This window comes from Phodopus roborovskii, unplaced genomic scaffold, assembly GCF_943737965.1.
Source record: "Phodopus roborovskii unplaced genomic scaffold, PHOROB, whole genome shotgun sequence".
Taxonomy (NCBI): Eukaryota; Metazoa; Chordata; class Mammalia; order Rodentia; family Cricetidae; genus Phodopus; species Phodopus roborovskii.
The window spans coordinates 16,725,001-16,746,211 of NW_026125278.1; the positions used below are offsets into that span (position 1 = coordinate 16,725,001).

General features: G+C 41.3%; 1 protein-coding gene across 8 annotated transcripts in view; it reads right to left on the reverse strand.

The window, feature by feature from the left end:
- Nucleotides 1-21,211, reverse strand: part of Lrrc7 (leucine rich repeat containing 7) — a 439,615-nt gene that overhangs the window by 47,392 nt on the left and 371,012 nt on the right. For 3 of the 8 annotated variants that reach the window (XM_051195797.1, XM_051195783.1, XM_051195787.1), the window contains 5 exons: nucleotides 19,437-19,548; nucleotides 19,053-19,233; nucleotides 15,148-16,828; nucleotides 11,493-11,633; nucleotides 3,153-3,272 (listed from right to left, as the gene is read on the reverse strand). In XM_051195797.1, coding sequence (XP_051051754.1) covers nucleotides 3,153-3,272; nucleotides 11,493-11,633; nucleotides 15,148-16,828; nucleotides 19,053-19,233; nucleotides 19,437-19,548 — 2,235 coding nt within the window. The remainder of the gene's footprint in view (nucleotides 1-3,152; nucleotides 3,273-11,492; nucleotides 11,634-15,147; nucleotides 16,829-19,052; nucleotides 19,234-19,436; nucleotides 19,549-21,211) is intronic. The other 5 variants (XM_051195785.1, XM_051195793.1, XM_051195796.1 and 2 more) reach the window with 5 other exon arrangements.

The window sequence follows — 21,211 nt, forward strand, 5'->3', positions numbered from 1 at the left end:
TAATGTGAATGTGATTGATTTACCTCAAATTTCTGAAGGGTAATCATTTGCTTTATGGGACAAGATTGATGGGTGAGATATTTTAATCTGACGCTTTCCATTGCTTTAATCTGACAGGCTTACTTTCTCCCACTGACTTGATAGCTATCTAATAGATAGTTTTTCTGGGTCTGAGTCAGTGGGGATAAGAAGGGAACCCCAACTTCATGGTTACTGCATGACCACACTGGCATCAGGAAATAAAGAACCTAGGACAATGACTGTCACATTAAACACCTGCCACTTGCCTACTACTTCTGCTTTAGAAGAATTCGTGATTCATGTTTTTACACGCTCCTATTCACTACTTTTGAGAATAACTGTAATTACATACTGTCAAGAATAAGGTTTGTAAATTTTTTACACAATCTAGCTAACATTAAAAGCCACCAATAGGGCTTACATCATCCTAGTCTTTCGGATTATCAAAACAAATGTTTGAATTGAGTCAGTAGAAAGGGAAATAACTACTTCAAAACTGTCTTTCTGACTCAGCTATCACAATGTAGCTGCCTCTGCAGAGTATCTTATTTTCGTAGAATTTTTGGGCTTTATATAATTCTTGTTTAACAAGAAGGCCAGTCCCTTTCCTTCTCCCTTCCTTCTCTCTCATCTCTGTGTATTACACAATCTGCATTTCCCGCCTCTAGGACTTCTCTTTCTCATGTCAATAACAATAAGACATAGTAAACCCAATTAACACATTTATTCTTTTAAAGATGTCTATTTAATTATTTGAGATATATCTATGGGAATGTGTGTCTCTGTGTGGGCACGTTCATATATTTGCAGAGATATTAGATCTCCCTGGAGCTAGAATTACAGGCAGTTGCTGGGAACTGAACTCAGTACATCCTTTTAACTGTTGACCCATCTCTCCAGCCCTAACTTATTCATCCTTATTGCCCCAGCATAGAAAAAAAAATACATCACTGTATTGGTTTCCTAGAAAAGATAACATAGTTGATTCTTCTAAAAGTGTATTTAATTTACCCCAATCTCAGTTTGCTTAGTTTGTTTACTGATTATGAGAAAGGGTTCTTCACAAGATAATCCTGGCTCTACCTGTCAGGTTTTTATTGCAGCTAAGCCTTTTTCTCTATAAACCATGCTTCCAAATTTTCTCCTCTGAATAGTCAGAGAAGCTTCTTAGCTTGCTCTTTGTTTCTAAGCTCTGACTTTGCAATGTGTTGTCTGAAAATCCATCAGAGAACTGGTAAAATGAATACTAAATCATGTCATTCCCCTTTGAAAATACTTCCACGGGTCTCCTTTCCATATCCTACAAGATACAGCTCACATGACCTGACTTCTGCTTATTTATCTAGCTTGTTGGACGCTATGCCCTGTCCTCAGATCCCTTCACCCAAATGATGTCCTTTCTAGGAATGGTTGCAGCTTGCAATCCTTCACAGCATGTTGTTTCACATTGTGATGCTCAAGTGCTGGGTGTTACCCAAGGCATGGGTGATGTCTGGAGGTAACTATGTAACAGTTCTTCTGGAACAAATGTATATCTTTAAAACTGACTAAATTCATGAGGGGGGGGGAAATAATCTAGGTTACAATGTACATAAATTATAAAGTGTAGTTACAATGTGATGTGGCAGGAAGATCAACACTGTCCTTTAACAGCCCTAGCTGGGTGGAAAGGTCTCCCCCACCCAGTCCTCTCCCTAGAAGAATGCATAATTCTACATGCAATGTTTATCATGTCATCACAAAAATGTTTTTTTTTTTCTCACGTCTTAGACCTGCACAAATCTAGTATTGCTCAGGATTATCACTTGAAAACTTTTCTTTAGTGTTTATATCCACTCTTATAACCCAATTTATTCATTGTTTAGTTCTGTAAAACATTCCTTTGTGCAAGCATCAGGATTTACAGTTTCCTGCTGACAGATCATTGAATCTGTTTAGTTTTCTGGTAAATGTTACATGACCTTGAATGACACTAAAGGTTTAGTTTAATGATTTTAGAGGCTTGCTTCAGAGTGAACTTCAGCAGCTGCACTATGACTTGTCACCACAGTGGTTTATGCCCTGTGTTCCAACAGACATATAAAGATTTTTTGTGTGCGAAACAAACAGCTTGTGTGTCCCAGACTGCTCTACGTAGCCTGTAGATGGAAAATGAGATTGTTCTCATTTTCTTGTTTGCTAAAAAGGATTGGCTTTGATGTAATGTGTATTTACTGATTTGCGTGTATTTTCCTAATTAAAAAAATAAGCTCTATGTCTTTTTAAAAATTGATTTTAAGTGCTTAAAAGTACAGTGAAGAGCACAGATCTCTCCTCCTTCACACGCTGTCTCACACACTGAAGCTTTTCTTTCTCTTTGCTGTGGTGACATATCATGGTCTGATCCACTCACTACACCCATTAGGTTAAGAGCTTTTTGAGGCTTGTATTCATCTCTCTCTATTTTTTTCTCCAGCACAAAACAAATGTAATGTGTGTACCGTCACTCAGTGAATGCTTGCTGGACAGACTTTAACAACATTAAACATTTTTATTGTATTTATTTAGTGATTCTGTATGTACATGTTTATACACGTGTGACCATATGTGTGTCATAAAGCATGCATGCATGGAGGTCAATGGACAACTTGTGGGAATTAGTTCTCTCTCTATTATGTGGGTTCTGGGGATCCAAGTCAGTTAGCTGGGCTTGAAAGGTAAGCACCTTTCAATGCTAAAGCATCTCACTGGTCCCGATAAGATTTTAGATGTGGCAAGTCAACCTTTTTTACGGTAAAATAATTGTATGGATGAAAGCTATGTGTACTGCTGAAGCCAAGGCTAACGGAATGTGTGTGCATCCCATCTTTCTGTACTTGCACTTCAGTGCAGTGTGTCCTAAGGTACTCTTACAAACGGTGAGTCTGCAGAGGGGCAGGAGATTTACATGCAGCCATTACTAATTGAACGCCAGGCTGTGTTTATTTCCATCCTTTTCAATGCATTGACAGTTGACCAGAAGCCCTAGAGTAACAGAATATTTAGCCTGAATTTACCATGAAGTTAGAAATGATGTTAAGACACAAAATATGGACTACATATTACGATGAATGTGTGAGGTTCATGGTTTGTGTCAACTTGACATTGATTACCTTTTTAGTAATGGTGTCCGGAGGTACATCCCGCCTCCCAAGTGGGTAAGGATTCCATTGGCCACTAGGAGAGACATCTTCTTGTCCATTGTCTAAAATGTTGCTTTGCTGGGACGGGGTCTATTGCGAAAATGGTATGGCATTCTTTAGTGATGTTTACGATAGTTTTCTGAAAAGAGTCCCTAATAATTATGGTAAAATTAATTTTGTTTGATTATAGAAAACATATATCCTAACTGGAAACAGTATTATACTCTGTTTACTGAGTAAGAATTCTAAACTTACAGCTATTTTGGAAACAATGAGAAATACAATTAAAATAACCATTTCCGAGTTATTTAACTGAATTTTAAAATTTAGATTCTCCACAGTACCTGAATAAAGATACTCAGAATAAAATTAATCAATGCTTTAAAAAGACCCACAACATTTTAAAGCTTGCTTAGTTTGTCTCTTTAGTATGAGCTTACCATTTAGAATATAAACTGAAACCATGCAATCCATAGACTGCGGCATGCACTATTCCAAGCTGTAGGCTAATGTGACTTTTTAAAGACTTTGATGTAATTTTGTAAGGGTGTCCTTCCTCTAATCCTCTGCAGGCTCCTCACGGGCAGATGAAGATATTTGACATTGTGCATTATCAACAGCCAGCTGCTAGAATCACAGTCAAGTAAGCCATGACTATTTTGGTTACTAAATTCAGTTATTTATACATCAATTTAAATCCCTCATACATTTAAGAATATTAAAGATATTCCTGCTTGTGGTTTTTAGCGAATAGGAAAAGCCTGTCTTTATTAATATTAATGTTAGATATTTTAAGATGATCCAGGCTCTAGCTAGATTAACATTAAGCAATCATATACCATCAGAAAGGGAGGACCTGTATCTTTTACTGGAGAAGTAACTGGTGGTATACACAGCATGGGGTGTGTGTGTGTGTGTGTGTGTGTGTGTGTGTGTGTGTGTGTGTGTGAGCACAAACTCATCTTCTCTTCTAACCCTCAGGATACATGAGTTCTGTTTGTTTTAGTTGGGAATCCTTGGGTGAGTCAGGAGCTGCCCATGCCAGTCCTTGCCCACATTCTGCAGAATCCCTGGTGGAACTCTGTGTGAGGTGGGTCCTTCAGTTTTATCTTTGTGAACTAGGTTACTGCTTCCATATACATCACAGGCTTGCCAGGCCTCATCTGACTACAATGAGTACTCATACCATGGTGTCTTTAAAAAGCAACCCCATAACCACCTTGTCTTTATTCTGATCACATGCATGTTTTAAAAGAACTGCCAGGAAATGAGTAAAACAGGGTTTAAGGTGAGACAGTTTCTCAATGTGTCTAATAAGGTTTAGTGCAACAATGTGTCTATAGGATTTAGTATCACAATGTGTCTAATACAGTTCACAGTGAGGCTGTCTCACAATCCCTCTAATGGACACAGCTCAAATTTCATCTTTTGCTTTGTTCTATTTTCACAAGCCCACTAGATGTGAAAAAGAAGAAAACTTGTTTTTGAATGTAAACTCTCCTACTAATTAAGAGTAAATTTGTGCTTAAAAATTAAATTAAGAGTAACACACACGAAAAAATACTTTGCTTAAAAGAAGTGAGATAGCTATCTGATGTCTGTTCAAATGGATTTCTAGTCTTTACTATTTCTAGACTAGTATTTTCACATGTTCCCACACACAACTTTTCTAGATATTAAAACATGCCAAATAAGAATACAAAGATTAAGTAGGTAAAAAGTATCCATGTACTCAAGAGCCACTGGCTAGTATTTTCTTTTTGGATTTTCAATATCCACATCTCTTTGGCTTGGGTCTTCTGCCCTATAGGTTTAGCACAACCTGACATCTGGCTATCTCTGTGCAGGACACATTCTTGACAGGTTTCCTTTTCCTGTTCATGCCACTTTCACCTTTGTATGAATTTCCTCTTATGCATTTTTTTACCTGTCCAGAAATGAATAGTCCTATTTTGAATAGTCACTGAGAGCTAGTCAAAATGTCACAATTTTTTTTGGCCCACAGCAAGGGTTCAGCTCTATTCCATCAAAACCCTGACATCATGACCCTAGGTTCTTCATAAGTTTATAAATTAATTAGTCTCTTTTGAAAAATTAGAATTAATTGTCACAATAATTCTTTCATGTTACAGGGGACAGAGAAACAGAGACATACAGGACCATTAAAGAGATTCTTTCTCACTACATAGTAAAATTAATGGGCTTCCTGAAAGCAATTTCCCTTATTAATTTCAAGAATGATCTGTGATTTGATTTCCCCAAGCGAGGCACTAAAGCCTGGAGAAACATGAAGACCACAGAAACGCTTACTGATGTTGGGTGGTGGTGGGGGATGACCCAAAAGAGAAAATATTTGCTCACATTGCTCACATTGTTTCTCAAAGTAGGATATATGTTGTAAATAAATTTGTCTTCTAGCTGTTAAAATTCTCCCGAAGATAAAAAGGAACAATTGGAAAGCATAATATAAATTGAAGCCACTGTCGTCACAATGTTTTATTTCTAAGGAAAAAAGCTAAACTAGGCGCTCACCGACCTGTCAGTACCCTCTAAAGGTTAGGACCACTTCTAATGTTCCTCATCTCACATCACCAGACAAGGAAACACAATGCATAGGGCATTGGCTACTGGATTCCACTGGCTTTTATTATTAGAATAAAAGAGGAAATGGCCAGTGTGAGTTAGTGTAAAAGCAAGCATTTTGATAAGGGCTCTAGCTTAAGAAAACCTGGATTTAAAGTCTGCTGTGGTTATTGGTAGGCTTAGTGTTGATGATTCTCAGAACTGACACTGGTGGTAAGTGTTCAGTAGAAGAAGCAATTTCTAATCTGTCTGAGCCTTCAGTATGTGTCTTTCTCCACATATCTGAATATATTTGTACATATATTTGTGTATGTAATGTGTCCATATGGATGTATATTTGTGTGTGTGTGTGTGTGTGTATGTATGTATGTATGTATGTATGTATGTAGTACTAATATGAGTAAATGGGCATAGCTGAACCAGTATTCTTGCCCATATGCTAAATAATGCTTTATGGTATGCTTGTGAAATTATATGCAATGCCACCTTGCTGAAGAAAATGTATGAGAGGCATTAGAATTTGACACTTTGCCAAGTTCTTGTGGGATCTTTGATGAATGTAAGGATCTATTTTGTTAGATATTTGGCACATGGCTTACATAGGAGATTTTCATAGATTTAAGAGGATGTTAAAGATGATTTGTCTAAGCAGCATGGTGGCATCTCTATAATTTCAGCTCGAGGAGGGAGGCTGAAGCTGGAGGATCATAAATTTGAGGCCAGTCTAGGCTACATACTGAGACCTTGCACAAAACAAAACAAAACAAAACAGGAGCAAACATACAGGTCAATAAATAAAAACCAACAACAAAACCAGGAAATGCTGGGAAAACAATCCACCCAAAGTTTTCTTAGTGAAACTATTTCTGTACTAGCAAGCCTTTTGAGAAATGATATTTATTGCAAAGGCAAATACACTATGGTTTTTAAAGACTGTGTTAGCGCATAACGGAGATGAGACATCATCCACACTGATGCTAACATGGTTTGCTCATTTTAACCTCTCCATGTAAGGACTGTGTGCATCTGCACAGAGTGGAGGGTAGCTCTTTCTGGTGGGATAAAGAGCCAGTAATAAATACAGCGGAATCGAGAGGAATTGCAGGCATGAGTTGGCCTGGGTACAGCACAGATCTTCCCTTACTTTCAGCAGGGAAAGGTGGCATTAAAAAAGTGACCCTTGGCTTCAGGGTGAGCAGATGCACAGCGATGGTGCCAACTAACCCTGAGTCATCTGCATGGGTCCAGTGGAAAAGGGCACCAGAAGTTTAAAAACAGTCAAGGCAAACTTCACTGTCTAAGTTTCCCTAGCCCAGGAGTTCCTTATACATGAGTCAATGGATTTAGTAGCTAATGAGACAGACAGTGAGGACATTTTCTCCCAGGTAACTTCAAGGAAATGATTGTTTTATGTATGTCGTGTATATGACTTAGGCCTTCCATCCCTGGATTTATAATTTATGTTACTGCCCAGTTCTATAGACGACAAGCAAAAGAGTCTATGGTGTAACATTACAGTAATAAAAACTACTAGGAGAATAAGAGGCAGCAAATTCCACTCCAGCTCTGTGGAACCTGCAGTACTTCTATTGGGAGCCAAGCCCTGGGCAGGCATTAGCAAAGGCTGGTGTTTCTTCCCCAGCTCTGATGAACTCTGGTTGTGGCAGCTATCAGCGGGCTTAGCATGTGATGCTCAGGGTCTGTAACTTCACGCCACCAAGCACATTCTCGTGAGAGTGAATGGTCAGGAAGGACGGGTGATCAGCAAAGAACGTGGTGACCATTGGCGTTCACTTCGTTCAGATAACCTGAGGCATTTCACCTGTAGTGTCTACATAATGACGTGGTCACGTGTTCTTGGGTCAGTGAAGATGCACCATTTATTTCCCTTTTCAAATGTTCTCCACATCGCCAACTCTTATGGTCATTTGGATAACAATGTGAATGAGGGGACTGTGCCGACTACTGTGAGTCATGTATGAAAATACCAGGTGTTACAAACTATTAAAAAGGCTTCTCTGAATGTAGAGAGGGCACACACTGGGAGCCTCAGTCATGGCAGCGAAGTAAACACACATGATATATCTGTGTGAATGTGAGCCTCGGTATCCTGTCTCTCTCATACACTTAAATGTGTCCACTCAGGCTTGTGAGTTGTAGGAAACAAAACAAAACAAAACAAACAACCAACCCCCATCCCTCTTAAAGTACCTTGTGGTATCAGCCATATAGTGGATTACCAGTCTTTCTCAGCCTTTGTTTTCTCCCAAAGGAAATATTTATCATTCTATCATTAAACTAGACAATTAAAAATAGTGTTTTGAACCAACATTCTCTTATAATATTGTCCTTTTTCCAGTAACATAACATTTAAGACAATAGCTGAGCTCATTACAGTAGCACACATCCAAAAAAAGCACATGAACCATTAAAAACATCATAGAAAGTTGACTTGAATGCTTTTTGGAAAGGCAGCAAATAAATGATAAGTGAGCAAATGAGTGAATGAATGAACAAATAAATAGGAAATATCAATATCCTATAATTTAAGCCTAACTTTTATATCCAGCATTCTAGTTCATAAATACTCTTAGATTTTTCTAGTTCAGCAGAAATGTCAACAAATCAACGAACAATAATCTTAACTTTTTATATTAATTTTGTTGCATTTGGTGGCATTTTCAAAAGTTTCTTGAAGATTTTTGTGAAACTGTCATATAAAATATGGTTTCCTGTTCACAGAATATAAAGACTATAGTTAGTTTTTAACCCATGGGGGGAAAATTATATGCTTGACCTGGCATGCAATAAATAGGGATGAGCTGGAAATGCTCCAGACACACAACAGTATGCCTTCTCCATCAGTGACCTTGAATGTGTACTGTGCAGACAATGCCGGGTAGAATTACAGCCACGTGTGTGATTGGTTATGGGAACGAAAGTGTCCCTGCCCCCTGGTACAAGAGCCCAGGTTTGGGAGCCTGATAGCAAGGCCATGAGTTGTGATTTCAACCCAAGTGCCCCCTGGGAAGGGCACCATTCCCACAGACGTGTGATGGACATTCCTTTACATTCATCAGGAAGGAAGCTTCATGCTTTCCTTCTCGATGCCCGAGAGTAATTTTGTGCGTGTGTATGAGACCGTGAGAGAGCAAGAAGAAATCTTAAGGGGGTGGAGAAAACAGAAAGAGAGGACAATAGAATGTATGTGATATGGAGGCAGAAGGGGGCTGTCTTGGGGGAGGAAGGAGGTCAGCGGGACTGAGTAAGAGTGTAGCATAGATTAAGGTGTCACAGTAACAGCCATTTCTTTGTATGCTAATTAAAAATTATACACATAAAGGTTAGTTCTCTAGTTTGGCAGAACCCCCTGCCAAATTTGCAAATCCAAACTCTATGGAGAAGATGAATCTGGCAGAAGGGATGGGAGCTTAGGTGGAGCCTGTAGGGTGGGCTCCACAGCAACAGCTTCCACTCTCCTTTGAATGCTTATGCATTAATACTTTTAACTCCTTACGTGCCAGGCAGAGTAGTTTATGTTTTTCGTAGACCTTAAACTACCACTATCAGAAATGGCTTTCTTCTTTCTTTCCCTCTTCCACTACCTCCTCCTCTGAGCAGGAGATAATGTATTGATAGTATTTACTTTGAAGCCTTTCATTGTTTAAATTGTTGGCTTGCAATTTATTGTGCTTTCCAGAGGGACTTCCTTTCCAAAGGGATTCCCTGTAAGTCCCGTCTTTGCCTGAGAGGGATGGTCCTGAGGTCCTCAAATACACATTGTTGCAGTTAGGAAGTGTAGTATAACTACAGTGAGAAGTAATTAATCTATTCTCTAAGGCCACTGCACTACAAGGTTAATACACCAGGGCAGTTGTCCCTAACTCATATCTGGAGAGTAACTGAGACACCAGAAACAGATTTCTAAGTGCACTGCTGCTGTTCAGTAGTAATTAGGCCCCAAATTAGTCAAAATGGGGTGGTCGCCATTAAATATCTTCAGAGGGTTCCAGCAATAGCTTTCCTCACACCAAGATTCCTTTATTTAATTTAATTTTTGTTTTGTTTTTTTAGATGGAGTTTCCCTGTGAAGCTCTGGATGTCCTGGGACTCACTGTGTAGTCTAGGATGGCTTTGAACTCAGAGATTCACCTGCCTCTAAATCTCAAGCGCTGGGATTAAAGGTGTGTGCCACCACTGCCCAGCAGAGTCCTTTAATCTGCTCAGAAGTTTCTTATTTGAAATTTTCATATTTTAGTTTTAAAGTCTGATTTGCATTACTTCCCAAGTCCTCTTGGAGTGGTTCTTATAGCTGTGAGAGCTCATCCATCCCTGAGTGTGGATAGGATATGAAAGTTGGTTTTGGATGAAAAGAGGACTTCTAGGAGAACACGAAGAACATATTGTCTTAAAGGAGGGTTTCAGGAAAATGGTTGCACTGATGACACGCTAGACCTGACTTGTGCTGGCTTGAATAAATTAACTGCTCACAAGCCCGGCTATAAGTTTAGGGACTGTGAGCTGGGCCATGAGCCGTGGTCATGATGAGAGTTATTGCTGACCTCAGCAAATACCAGCATGGAAAGTTATCGTGCAACATTGGTCATCCCCTGGAAGACCAAGAACAAATAGATGATATTTAAACTTCCCAGTTTAGTTAGGTTTTGATGAACTCTCTCTGTCTCTGTCTCTCTCTCTCTATATATATGTGTGTGTGCGTGAGTGCATGCATGCGTGTGCGTGCATGTGTGTGTGTGTGTGTGAAAACCTGTGGATATAAAATCTCTAACGTTACCAGACATTTGACAGTGCATGTGAGGCATCAGAGCATGGGCGTTTGACCCACATTTAATTTTCTTCAGAAAGAAGAAATGTTGGGGGCTGCTGTCACTCTCTTTTCCTACTCTGTACTTCTTTATCCATAAAACCTTATGAGGCTAATGACTACGTTAACACATAGCCATAGTGACATTTGTGAAAATGACTCATTAGTCTCCACTGAGATGCAACAGAGAAAAGAAGCATTAATCGGTTTAGGCAGGTGAAAATGGGTATCCCCAGTGCTGTCTGCACAAGACAAATGTTTCACTAACAATGGGGGTTCTTCTTCTCTTTATCACACAGTATTATTTCTTTGATAATATGCCTACACTTCTGTTTAAAATATGCAAACTTGTTACTTTTCTATTCCCCAAGGAGAGCAAATTGTCAGTAGGCTGCCAATTTCCCTCCCTCCCTCCCGTGCTTTGTTTCCACATGTGGACTAAGACAGCATTTGCAGTGATAAATGTTTAACATCTACGCTCACTTGGGATATTATGCCTTCTAAAGGAACCGACCAAACTCAAAAGGGGTTTTCACCATTGCTTTCAGAATAATTCACCAAGGGAGGGCAGGGGTGGTCTCTAAAAAAAGTAAACAATGCATGTATAAAAACAAAAGAAAGAAAACCATGGGAGAACAGGAAAACAAGTAGAAAGATGATCTTTATATCAACCCCAGAAACCATGTGCCTGCTCAGTCCAAAAAGCAAGAGTCTGGTAAATCAGTCTAGCTACAATCAACACTGAGCAGCTACAGATTCAGGCTATGCATCATTTTGCCCTGGTGTTTCGGGACTGTGGAGAGTCCGTGACAAACAGGACTAGATGCACAGTCTAAGTACATCAAGTGAGCAAACATCAAGTGGTTTGGGATGCTGACACCTGTAGGGCGGTCCATACTTACTTTCTGAAGAGGTAGGTCTTGAAGGTCAAATTTAGACTTAGTCTGCAAGTTTAAAGTCATGCTTCTGTCTGCATGCACTGCTGAGATGCCTCCATAGGGCAGCATGCCAAGGTTAACTGTGTTGTGTTTGTAAGCAGCGTTCTGAGTAGAGGAGATAACCACGTGACAGGATGTAAACACGGGCTCCACAAACGGGTCATCACATGAACACGTCTAAATTCTTAACATTGAACTGTAAGCAGGCAAACAGTAACTTTCTATAAACATGCGCTCGATCAGACAAAAGCACACGGTAACAGGGTTAGTTGTGCACACGGATACCCTCCAGCCACAGAAATGACGCGGGCTAAGATACACTGTTCATGCCTGCTCTCAGGGAAAGGCTAAGTCTGTCTCTTAGATACCCTGATGATCCTGGCTTGAGACAAGTACTGATCATCTGCAGTAGTTTATTAGTTTTGCAAATCCAAACAGTGAGATTTTAATCAGATTCCACATGCTACAAATCTTATTGTCTCACATTATGAGATCTACCGGATACAAAATACAGGTGTTAACTTCTAACTCTGCCTAAGCTAATGTGTGGCAACCTTAAGGCAGCTATAATTTGAAGATGGTTAATACTATTCTTTTTAGTATGTATTAAATATCTGTACAATATTCTGGTAATATTTATATTGTGGATATCCTTTGCCAGGTACTGATGACTAGGGATTTTTCTCTATAGGACTTCATTAAAATATTAAGATATTTTAAAATGGCCCAACATCAATCTTTGAATCTACAGTGGAAACACAATCGTCGCCAATGATTATTTCTATAAGTGCAGTAGACATTTTCTTAGCTATTACTGAGAATTAATGGCTGCATACCGTTTCTGCTCTGAGAGCATTGCTCCCAAAGTAAGGATTTTTATCACCAGCATTTTGTGAGCTATGGAGAGAGATGACTGGGGATACACTTGTCTTCCAATTCTATTTGTTAAGGACTAGGGACTAGCTCACTGTCACCATGCCAAAAGTGAAAAAGAGGACCGACATTCTCAGACACATGGGCTCATGTTTTAAATTCTTGGTCATAGTGGATCTCTGTCATGGAAGCATTTGATTAAAATATGGAGGGGGGAGGCGACATCCTTTTTTTCTAGTGTAGTATTTGGAGATGTCTCTCTAAGGCCAAGACTAAGATTTATGCCAACAACTCCATGTTGGACTGTTAAGCCTATAACATGAACAGACCTGTAGGCAGTTGACTTTTATGTGAAATCACAAATATCTTGTAGCTGCTGGTATTAACTATTTTCTCAAGGTTGAGTAAAATACCCCGCATCTCTGATGCCATCTGATCATGGGCATAATGTTAACAGCATAGCTCTGTCAAAAACTATTTGGCATTTTAATATGTGCTCTGGAGCCATGCATTCATCTGGGAGAGAGAATTGTTGGAAGATTTCACAGGAGATGCATCTTGAGTTATTGCTGAGTAACTCAGCTAAGCGGGGAAGGAAATGTCACTTGTAGTAAACTAGAAGAGAGCTCCTAGGAAACTGTGGCTTGGAGCAGTACTCTAAAGTAACTCGATTTCTTGAATCAAATGAGAAACTATTGACCATATATCAAAATTGCTCTGAAAAGTTAGTGTTAGAACCAGAGAATTACAAACAAACAGAGCTCAATGGAAAAGGAAGGTATTATCACACAATGAAAAAAAAAATACAGATATAAATTCACCTTAGCCATCCGGGCCAGGCAGGGCTTTCAGACTTACTTCCCCCTCCCCCCAGCCCTACGCTGTCTGCAGCTATAGGAGTCACCTACTTCTTCAGCATCTTGGATCAAAGTGGGTGGGGCACATCCATCCAGGGTACCAGTAAATTGATGGCACCAGATGCTTTCCACCTTGTCATTCTGTTTTCATGCTTTGTTTCCACAAATTCTTCCTCCTCAAATTATTAGTCACGACACACATACATTTCCCATACCTTCTTAGAAGGTATGGAGTATTTCTTCCTTGTTTCCTAGTCCCTCCTATCTTCCTTTCCTATTGGCCAACAGTGCTTTATTCATTAGCCAGTATGAGAAACATATATACAGAATAGTATCTCCCATCACTTTCTTAGCTAGTTCACATTACCATGTTATTTATATATGGTTGCTGTTTACATGAGACCAGAGCTCCCAACTGTTTCATATTATTTAATCCTAAATATTTCACCCTTCAAGTTATCTGTCTACATGGAGGGTATAATTCAAAGTAAGGCATGTGCCAGTTGATCTGGTTCTCCTGCTGATGCCAGCCATGACACTTTGACAAAGCTTCCTTCAATGGGATGAAGTAAGCCCATTTGAAGCATTCTGATGAGATATTTTGCAAGGCAGAGACAATTTTCATGCTGAGAAATTATAGCCCACAACCACATTTATTTATTCATTCTCTCCCTAGGAAAGCTGTCTCCTTGTCATGTAGACACAACCTACAAGTCCTTATTTTTAAAAGGATAAACCTGAAATCTCAGATTTAATATTGAAGAAATACTTAATACGGTGACCTTGCTTTTTATAAAAGCAGATTGAATGAAACATCCTGATGGCAGAATATTACTCAGAGGACCTAACTTGAAGACATGAGAGGGAAAGGCCCCTTTTCCACAGAACCATCTTTAAGTTTGAAGTGAGTTTGGGGTACACACAGTCTTTTGAACTAGAGACACAAGGTTTAGTGAACGATGATGTAGTGGGTGAAAGCTGTAGGGAAGGAAACGCTTGGTTTCTCTTGGAGAGATTCAAGCAGGCAACAAGAACTAATTCTATGCTTTGTGCCGCTTTTTCTGTGTTTGTTTTTAACTCTCCAATCACTGTTCACTTCTCACAGTACTGTGACTCAGTTTTTAACTGAATTAGGATTAATTTGGGATTTATTTCCTTGTCTTGCTACATTGTACACACTAATTTGCTACATTTGTGGTCTTTCTCGAGACTTCATCTGCGTTTGTTGTTTATAGCTTAACTTGAATGGTAGAATTTCTTTCTACATAAAAGCCAATATTCTAAATTCAGGGTTTTTTAATCAAATAAAATAGTGTGTAGGAGGGCATTTAATCTCTGCTTATTTTATTTTTCTGTTACTTGCTGGGAAGATTATTGCTCATTAGAGGTAATAACTTCAGTTGTCCCTTAGCTGTAGCTATGTGTAAATTTTATAAACAAATTAAGCCCGAGTTTAATATAAGTGAGTCCACGCAGAAAGGGTGAAACATTCACTTTGTACAGACTCAATAAAAATAACACTCTTTAGGTCACCAGGGAACAGCTTTGGGTCCTGGGAGAGGCGGCCTTGCTTTCATAACCAGAAAGGCATTGAAGTACCATCCCAGATAATCAAGTCAAATTCCTTCTTACCAACAATATTCAGGCTGGCTTTGATAGGCAATTCACCTGCTGCTTATGACTTCTCAGAAAGCATTAAGCAATACCTACAAGAAGCTATTGCAGTCCATCTCCACCCCCTCCTACCCCCGCCCCACCTCGTAAAATAAAAATAAAATTCTGGGAGCTGTCATTACTGTAACTCATGCGCTACCACGTGTGCCCAGAGACACCAGGAAAGGAAGACCCAAGGCAGAAAGGGAATTCTTACAGAGAAACGCCAGACATACCCTGTCTAACCTTCTAGCTTCTATATGTCTAAGCAGCTGCTGTCTCCAGTCTGCCGGCATTTTACCACAGCTCTCCTCTCCCTTCACAGGGGTGGGCCTTGTCTTTATATCACTGTTATCTGACGACTTGTCACCATAGTTACCCAGGTTATAGTCAGAGGGTATTTTCTCCAGGAGGGCTGCCATGGTAGGCCTAGCTGAAACTGGCCTGGTTTGGGAGGCTCCGTAACTCTCTGTGCTGTAGCTCCTGGCAGACAGCGGCCTCCTCTGGGTAAGGGTTTTAGCGGGGAAACTCGCCGCCTGTGTCTTCACTTCTTGATATGAAGGGTGCTCATCTTCATACCTGCCATTCCTCTTGAGGAATTGGGGATCAGTCATTGAAACGCTGCTCTGGCCTTCCAGCCCTCCCCTATAGGCTGCTCGGCCATACCTGTCACCAGGGGGCAGCTCCTGAGGCCCACTGACTCTTCTGAACATGGCCATTTCCGTGGAGCTGGCCAGGGAGTCAGCCCTCCTTAGGAAGCCTGCCCTGGGCCCCTGGCTGGCGAACTGAGCATTCACTATGGCATCCTCATTTACAGATGGCTGGGAAAAGGAGAACATCTGCTCCATGGGTGGGTATCCTCTATAGGCTCTGGGGCTCACCAGATCCTTGGCGATGTTTTTGCTAGGCTGCTGCACATATTCAGAATTGTGTGCAAAAGGGGGTGGGATCCTCTTCTCTGCTTTAACTTCCACCGCTCCCTGTGGATTGAAGCTTTGGTCAAACTGATAGACCTTCTTAGTCATAGATGCTTTCTGTTGGGGTGGCCCTTTACTACTTCCGTACATGAGCATCTCGTCATCCAGCATGGGTACTGACTGGCTCCTGGACATACTGGACATGCCGTGCTCCGGTCCCAACAACTTGTCTGGCCGCTCGTGGCTTCCTAAGTGATCGCTCCCAGAGGCGTAGTTTTCTAGTGGAATGTTATAAACCTTGTAGGTACCAATGTCAATCTCATCAATACTCTGAGACTTTTTGAATTTGTTGGACTTTATGTCCTTCATGAGTGGGGAGAGCCTCTCTGTGCTTTTGCTAATTGCAATGACACCTTTAGATGAGTCTGGGCGGCAGTGGATTTGAGAAAACACATTACCGAGACTCCTGTTGGGGGTGGGGTCGTGATACTCCCATGGCACTCCTGGAGAAAAGGGACCTGGTGTCTCTGTAGGCTCCTTCATGTGGTCTTTTCTTTCAGGCAAGGGGCTGGTAGTAGGGGTTGTTTCTAATTTGGAAGGAAAAGCAGTCCTGTCTTCAAATGGACTGGGGGTTCGGGTCCAATTCTGCCAGGGATTGGAAGGAGGCACTTCTGTTTCTGGTGTGTGTCTGTGTGTGGATTGCTCCAGTTCCAGGGGAACACCGACAATCCTGTCTTGCCTGATTAAAGGCCTGCGCCCATGAGCAGGTATGCTTCTAGCCTTGGCGCTTAAGAGAGGGTTATTGTTGGCATTCTCGGCTGCGGCTTCCTCGGAGACAAAACCTGTGTTATCATAATGGGAGCCATCGGTCCAGTTGTCAGGGAAAGCATCACTCATCGGCAGCCGATCAGGGCGCTGGGGGAGATTCCCCGGAGGAACAGCCTCCCGTTGGCTGAGTAATGGCTTTGCATCCAGAGGCTGTGGGAAAGGTGGTGCAATCCTGTGAACACAAGCGGTAGGAGAAAAATGACCAAGAGGAAGAGGTCACCTTCCCAGAAGGGTGCCACCGGCCTTTGTGTAGCTCATTTATCCCACCTGGCTTATGGTCGGTTAAAGCACCATCCGAAAAGCTCACTTTAACCTGCTTCAACTTTTGTAACTTCTGAGTGACCCTGGCCTTCTAGCACGCTAGGAAACCAACTGCCCAATGGACTCATTGTTTACCATCTTAGGTCCTCCCGTAAAATGCAAGCACAGGGGGGAGAGGTCTTTTCTGTTTTGGTAACACGATACGTAACGGCTAAATGAGTGGAAGGATGAAATAAGTGTTAAGTGGACGTCACAGTCCTGGGGGCGGGCTGTCGAGGGGATTTCCACTGCTCATCCCTGAACAGAGTAACTTCCAAGTTACCAGTTGAGAGCACTTAAAAATGCTCGGCAACTTCTAATGAGCGCAGGCTGTCTCCAGGTGAGGACAGGTCTCCAATTCAGTCTTATTTATTCCACTAATTTTAGAAGTTAGCATAAAAAGCAATGGGTTTCATTATGGCATTTTCAGACACAGGTGCCATTAGGTTTTGTTCTAATTCATCCCTCTCCTCCACTGTTCTTTCATACCCCCAAGTCTTCTCTTTCACTTCTTATCACCTGTGTCTGCTGCCTTCTCTCTCTCCCTCTCTTAAGGTCTCTTCCTCTTTCTCATGATTTCATAGTCTTGTATTGGCCTACGGACAGGGCATCCTGCGACTGTCTCTAACACTGACTGCGCTATGGCATCAGGGCTAGTGGCGTATTTGAGCCAGTGGCCACTTGCAGTGTATGCTTGCTTTCCTGAGAGTGTTTGAATCCATTTGCCAGTAATGCTGAATTATATACACATATAATTAAGTATATACGCTTTATTAGTGAGAGACTGCTGGTACTGAAAAAAAGAAGAGTTCTTAGAGGACATCTTCCAGAAATACCCAAATTTATCTCAGCTCGCATGACAACGATGGCCTTATGAATTTAACAGAGTGAGTATGATGGGCACGGTGACATTCTTAGAAATAATGGAAGTAATATGATTTACAAAGGCCAAGAAGCCAACATTATTAGTAAAGTATAAGTTAATGTTACACAGTCAGTATCTATCTCATGAAACTTTTTATAAGTGCAGGCACGGACCTCAGACAGAGCAGACACGCTGCTGTTGAGTGAATGGATGGATGGCTCTCTGGACCTCCCCAGCTCTCCCTGACCCTCTCTGACTCTCTCTGGTCCTCCCTGACTCTCCCTGGCTCTCCCTGGCTCTCTCTGACCCTCTCTGGGTCTCTCCCGGTCTTTATAGCTCTCTTTGACCCTCTCTGACTCTTTCCTCATCCTCTCCCACCCTCCCTTGCTTTCTTCGGATTTCTATGATGGTGCTGACTCCCTTTAGCTCTTGTATTTTTTGTAGAATAGGAATAATACAGAGGAGGTGCATGGGAAAGGGTAAATGCCGTTACACACATCTTGACTTCAGGTGACGGTAGAATGATGATTTAACGGAGTATACATTTACTGTGTGGCAGGCAATGTATCTTATACACATCCTGCTTTTGTAAAAAATTACTTTTATTTTATGTGTATGAATGTTTTGCCTGCATGTATGTTTGGGTATCACGTGTCTGGTACCCATGGAATACAAAAGAAGGCATCACATCTCCTAAAACTGGAGTTACAGACAGTTTGAGCCATCACGTTGATGGGAGCTGGGTTTCTAACCCAGGTCCTCTGGAAGAATAGCCAGTTATCTTAACTGCTGACCAGTCTCTCCAGCCCACACATCTTACTCTGTCACACCATTTTTGCTCTCTTATGTTAGTGGGAATCAAACCCAGGGTCCTTACCTCCACCACTGGGCGACTTCTACCCAGCCCTTCCTGCACTATTTTGGATGTGACATGGCCACATGTCTCATAAACTTTAGATCACCGAACACAAATTTTTTACTTTCAAGCTTTTAGTTCCTACTGTGACTTCCCATAATCTCTCAGATGGTTCTGCATTGACGCCAGTCCCCGGAGGATGGCTTTGTCCTTCGAAGCCCCAGGTGAGCCCACATGCTTACCTGCGTCTTCTATCTTCTGTGACCCTCATGTGCCAAACACAATTCCAGACTTAAGCAGATTCCACTTTGTCAAAGTTGATGAAAATGAGCATTTGGGGACACGTGGGGGGGGGGAGGGGGATTCTCAACACACCTGTTACCCCACAAAGAGTTATGGACGGCGTCTTTAGCTGTTGTCTGCAAGGACCCCACTTTCACGCGGGTGTTAGAGGACCCCGAGGAAGCCTGGGAGGGCGAGTAGTCTGAGTAGGTGCCTGAGGAGACACTGTTATTCAGACAGTGAGTTTTGTCAACTTCAGATTCATCAGTTGATTCTGAAATTTAAAGGGGAAACATGTTACAACTCTGCGAACACTGATGGATTACAGAAGAAGTATGAAAAGCAGATTCCGTATGGATTAATGTCAGAAGCACACATCTGCGGGTACTTATAGACTACGGCATGTCATAATGTATAAGTGGTGATTTGTCATGCACATGCATCGGTCACAGTTCCACATCGGCTTCACGATGTTACCTTTTTTGTCCTTCCCTAGCAGAACAAGTTTGGGTGGGTACAGAGGGGTCTCAGCTAATGAAGGGTGAAGTTCCCCAATCCTCATTTCATTAGCTGGATGAACAAAAGAATCCTGAGAGATATAATAATACAGGACAAGGAAAGTAAACATTTAAATAATGGTTAACCAAGATGGCAATATTTTATTTGGCTCAGACAAAAAAAAAAAAAAAAAAAAAAAAAAAAAAAGCAGCCCTAGAGTTTAATTCACCATAGGGCATTGTGAAAAGAACCCTGTGCATCTCTAATTGAGCGCTAATTATTTTTTCAATTTATGTGAACTCATTTATTCAGTGGATGTATTTTTGGATGCTGTGTGTATGCCTGGCACTGTGCAAAGAACTGTGGAGTTTCCCCAGAAAGACACAACACGGTCTTCTGGGAATTCCCAATCTAATTGAGACGAAAACAGTACCCTCCCTCCCTCCCTCCCTCCCTTCCTTCCTTCCAGCATGGCACTGAATTACGCTACACCCTCCACAGGCAGCAGTGTGGCTCTCAGTCACATGTGCTGGATGTGAGGGTTCTAGAGGCCAGAATCCCGAGGGTTCCAAGTGAGAGGCCATTGCAGACCAATGGGATCTTCGTTTCACCCCTAACACGTTATCCCGCTGGCGGCCCAGTAATCCCGAGCTCCCTGCCCCTGCTCACCAATCCCTATTGTGTTCCAGGTGGCTGTGCTGGCAGTCACTGTGGGTCTGCTGGGCCTTATTCCTGAGGCTGTTAGTGTTTTCATGCCCATTACAACCCACTTAATCTACTGTATATCAGATGTTGAGTGAATTGAAAGGCAGGGTGCAAGAATACAACTCCATGAAGAATGAACAATATAAAAGTCCCACACATTTTAAAATTATTTTCTTTTGCTCTCTCTCTCTCTCTTTTAAAGATTTATTTAATTTTATGTGTTGGTGTTTTGCCTGCCATGCATGGAAATCCACTATTTGCGTGCAGTGCCCACAGAGGGCGTTAGATTTCCTGGAACTGGAGTTAACTCTATGTGGGTGCTGGGAACTGAACCTGGGTCCTCTGCAGAAGCAACCAGAGTTTTCAACCACTGGGCCACCTCACCAGTGCAAAACTTCCATGAGTTTTAATTTCTAGAATTCAGATAACTGCCAATTAAACAGATGCCAGAAGACCATTAAGAAAAGCAAAATCTAAATTTCCACTTTCTGCACACACAGCTGTATTTTTTAACCTGTTTATGATCATTTGAATTCAAAGATGAACATTCAGAGTCTTTTACTTGTATCTTGTTAATTTGTATCATCGAATTAGCACAGTAGAGATGGCTTCTTGAATCTGAGAAGGACACACTAGAAAAAAATATCAGGAATTTGGAAAGATTTGTCTAGTGTTCGGTTGGTGGAATGAACAGTCAGAAACACTCAAAGCGATAAGCCTTAGGATTTTGGTATTGCAGAAAAGCACCATCAGTTTCTTTAATACTTGGCTGAAATCTTATCATTTGAACTTATTTTGGAGGTGTCTGAGAATATTTGCTTCTCGATGACTCTTTGGTTTAATTGATGAAGACTGAACATCACTGAGTTCAACACTTTAACTGGACCTGGGGCTCGCAAAGACACAACAAAGACCCAACACTGGAGCATGGCTCTCGAGTTCCCACTCAGCAAGTCCCTCCTCCAATGTGAGGCCCCCAGCAAGAGTATCAGGGACCCGAAACAAAGGATCCAATTTGGAAATGGATCCTAAAGACAGAGGGGTTTTGA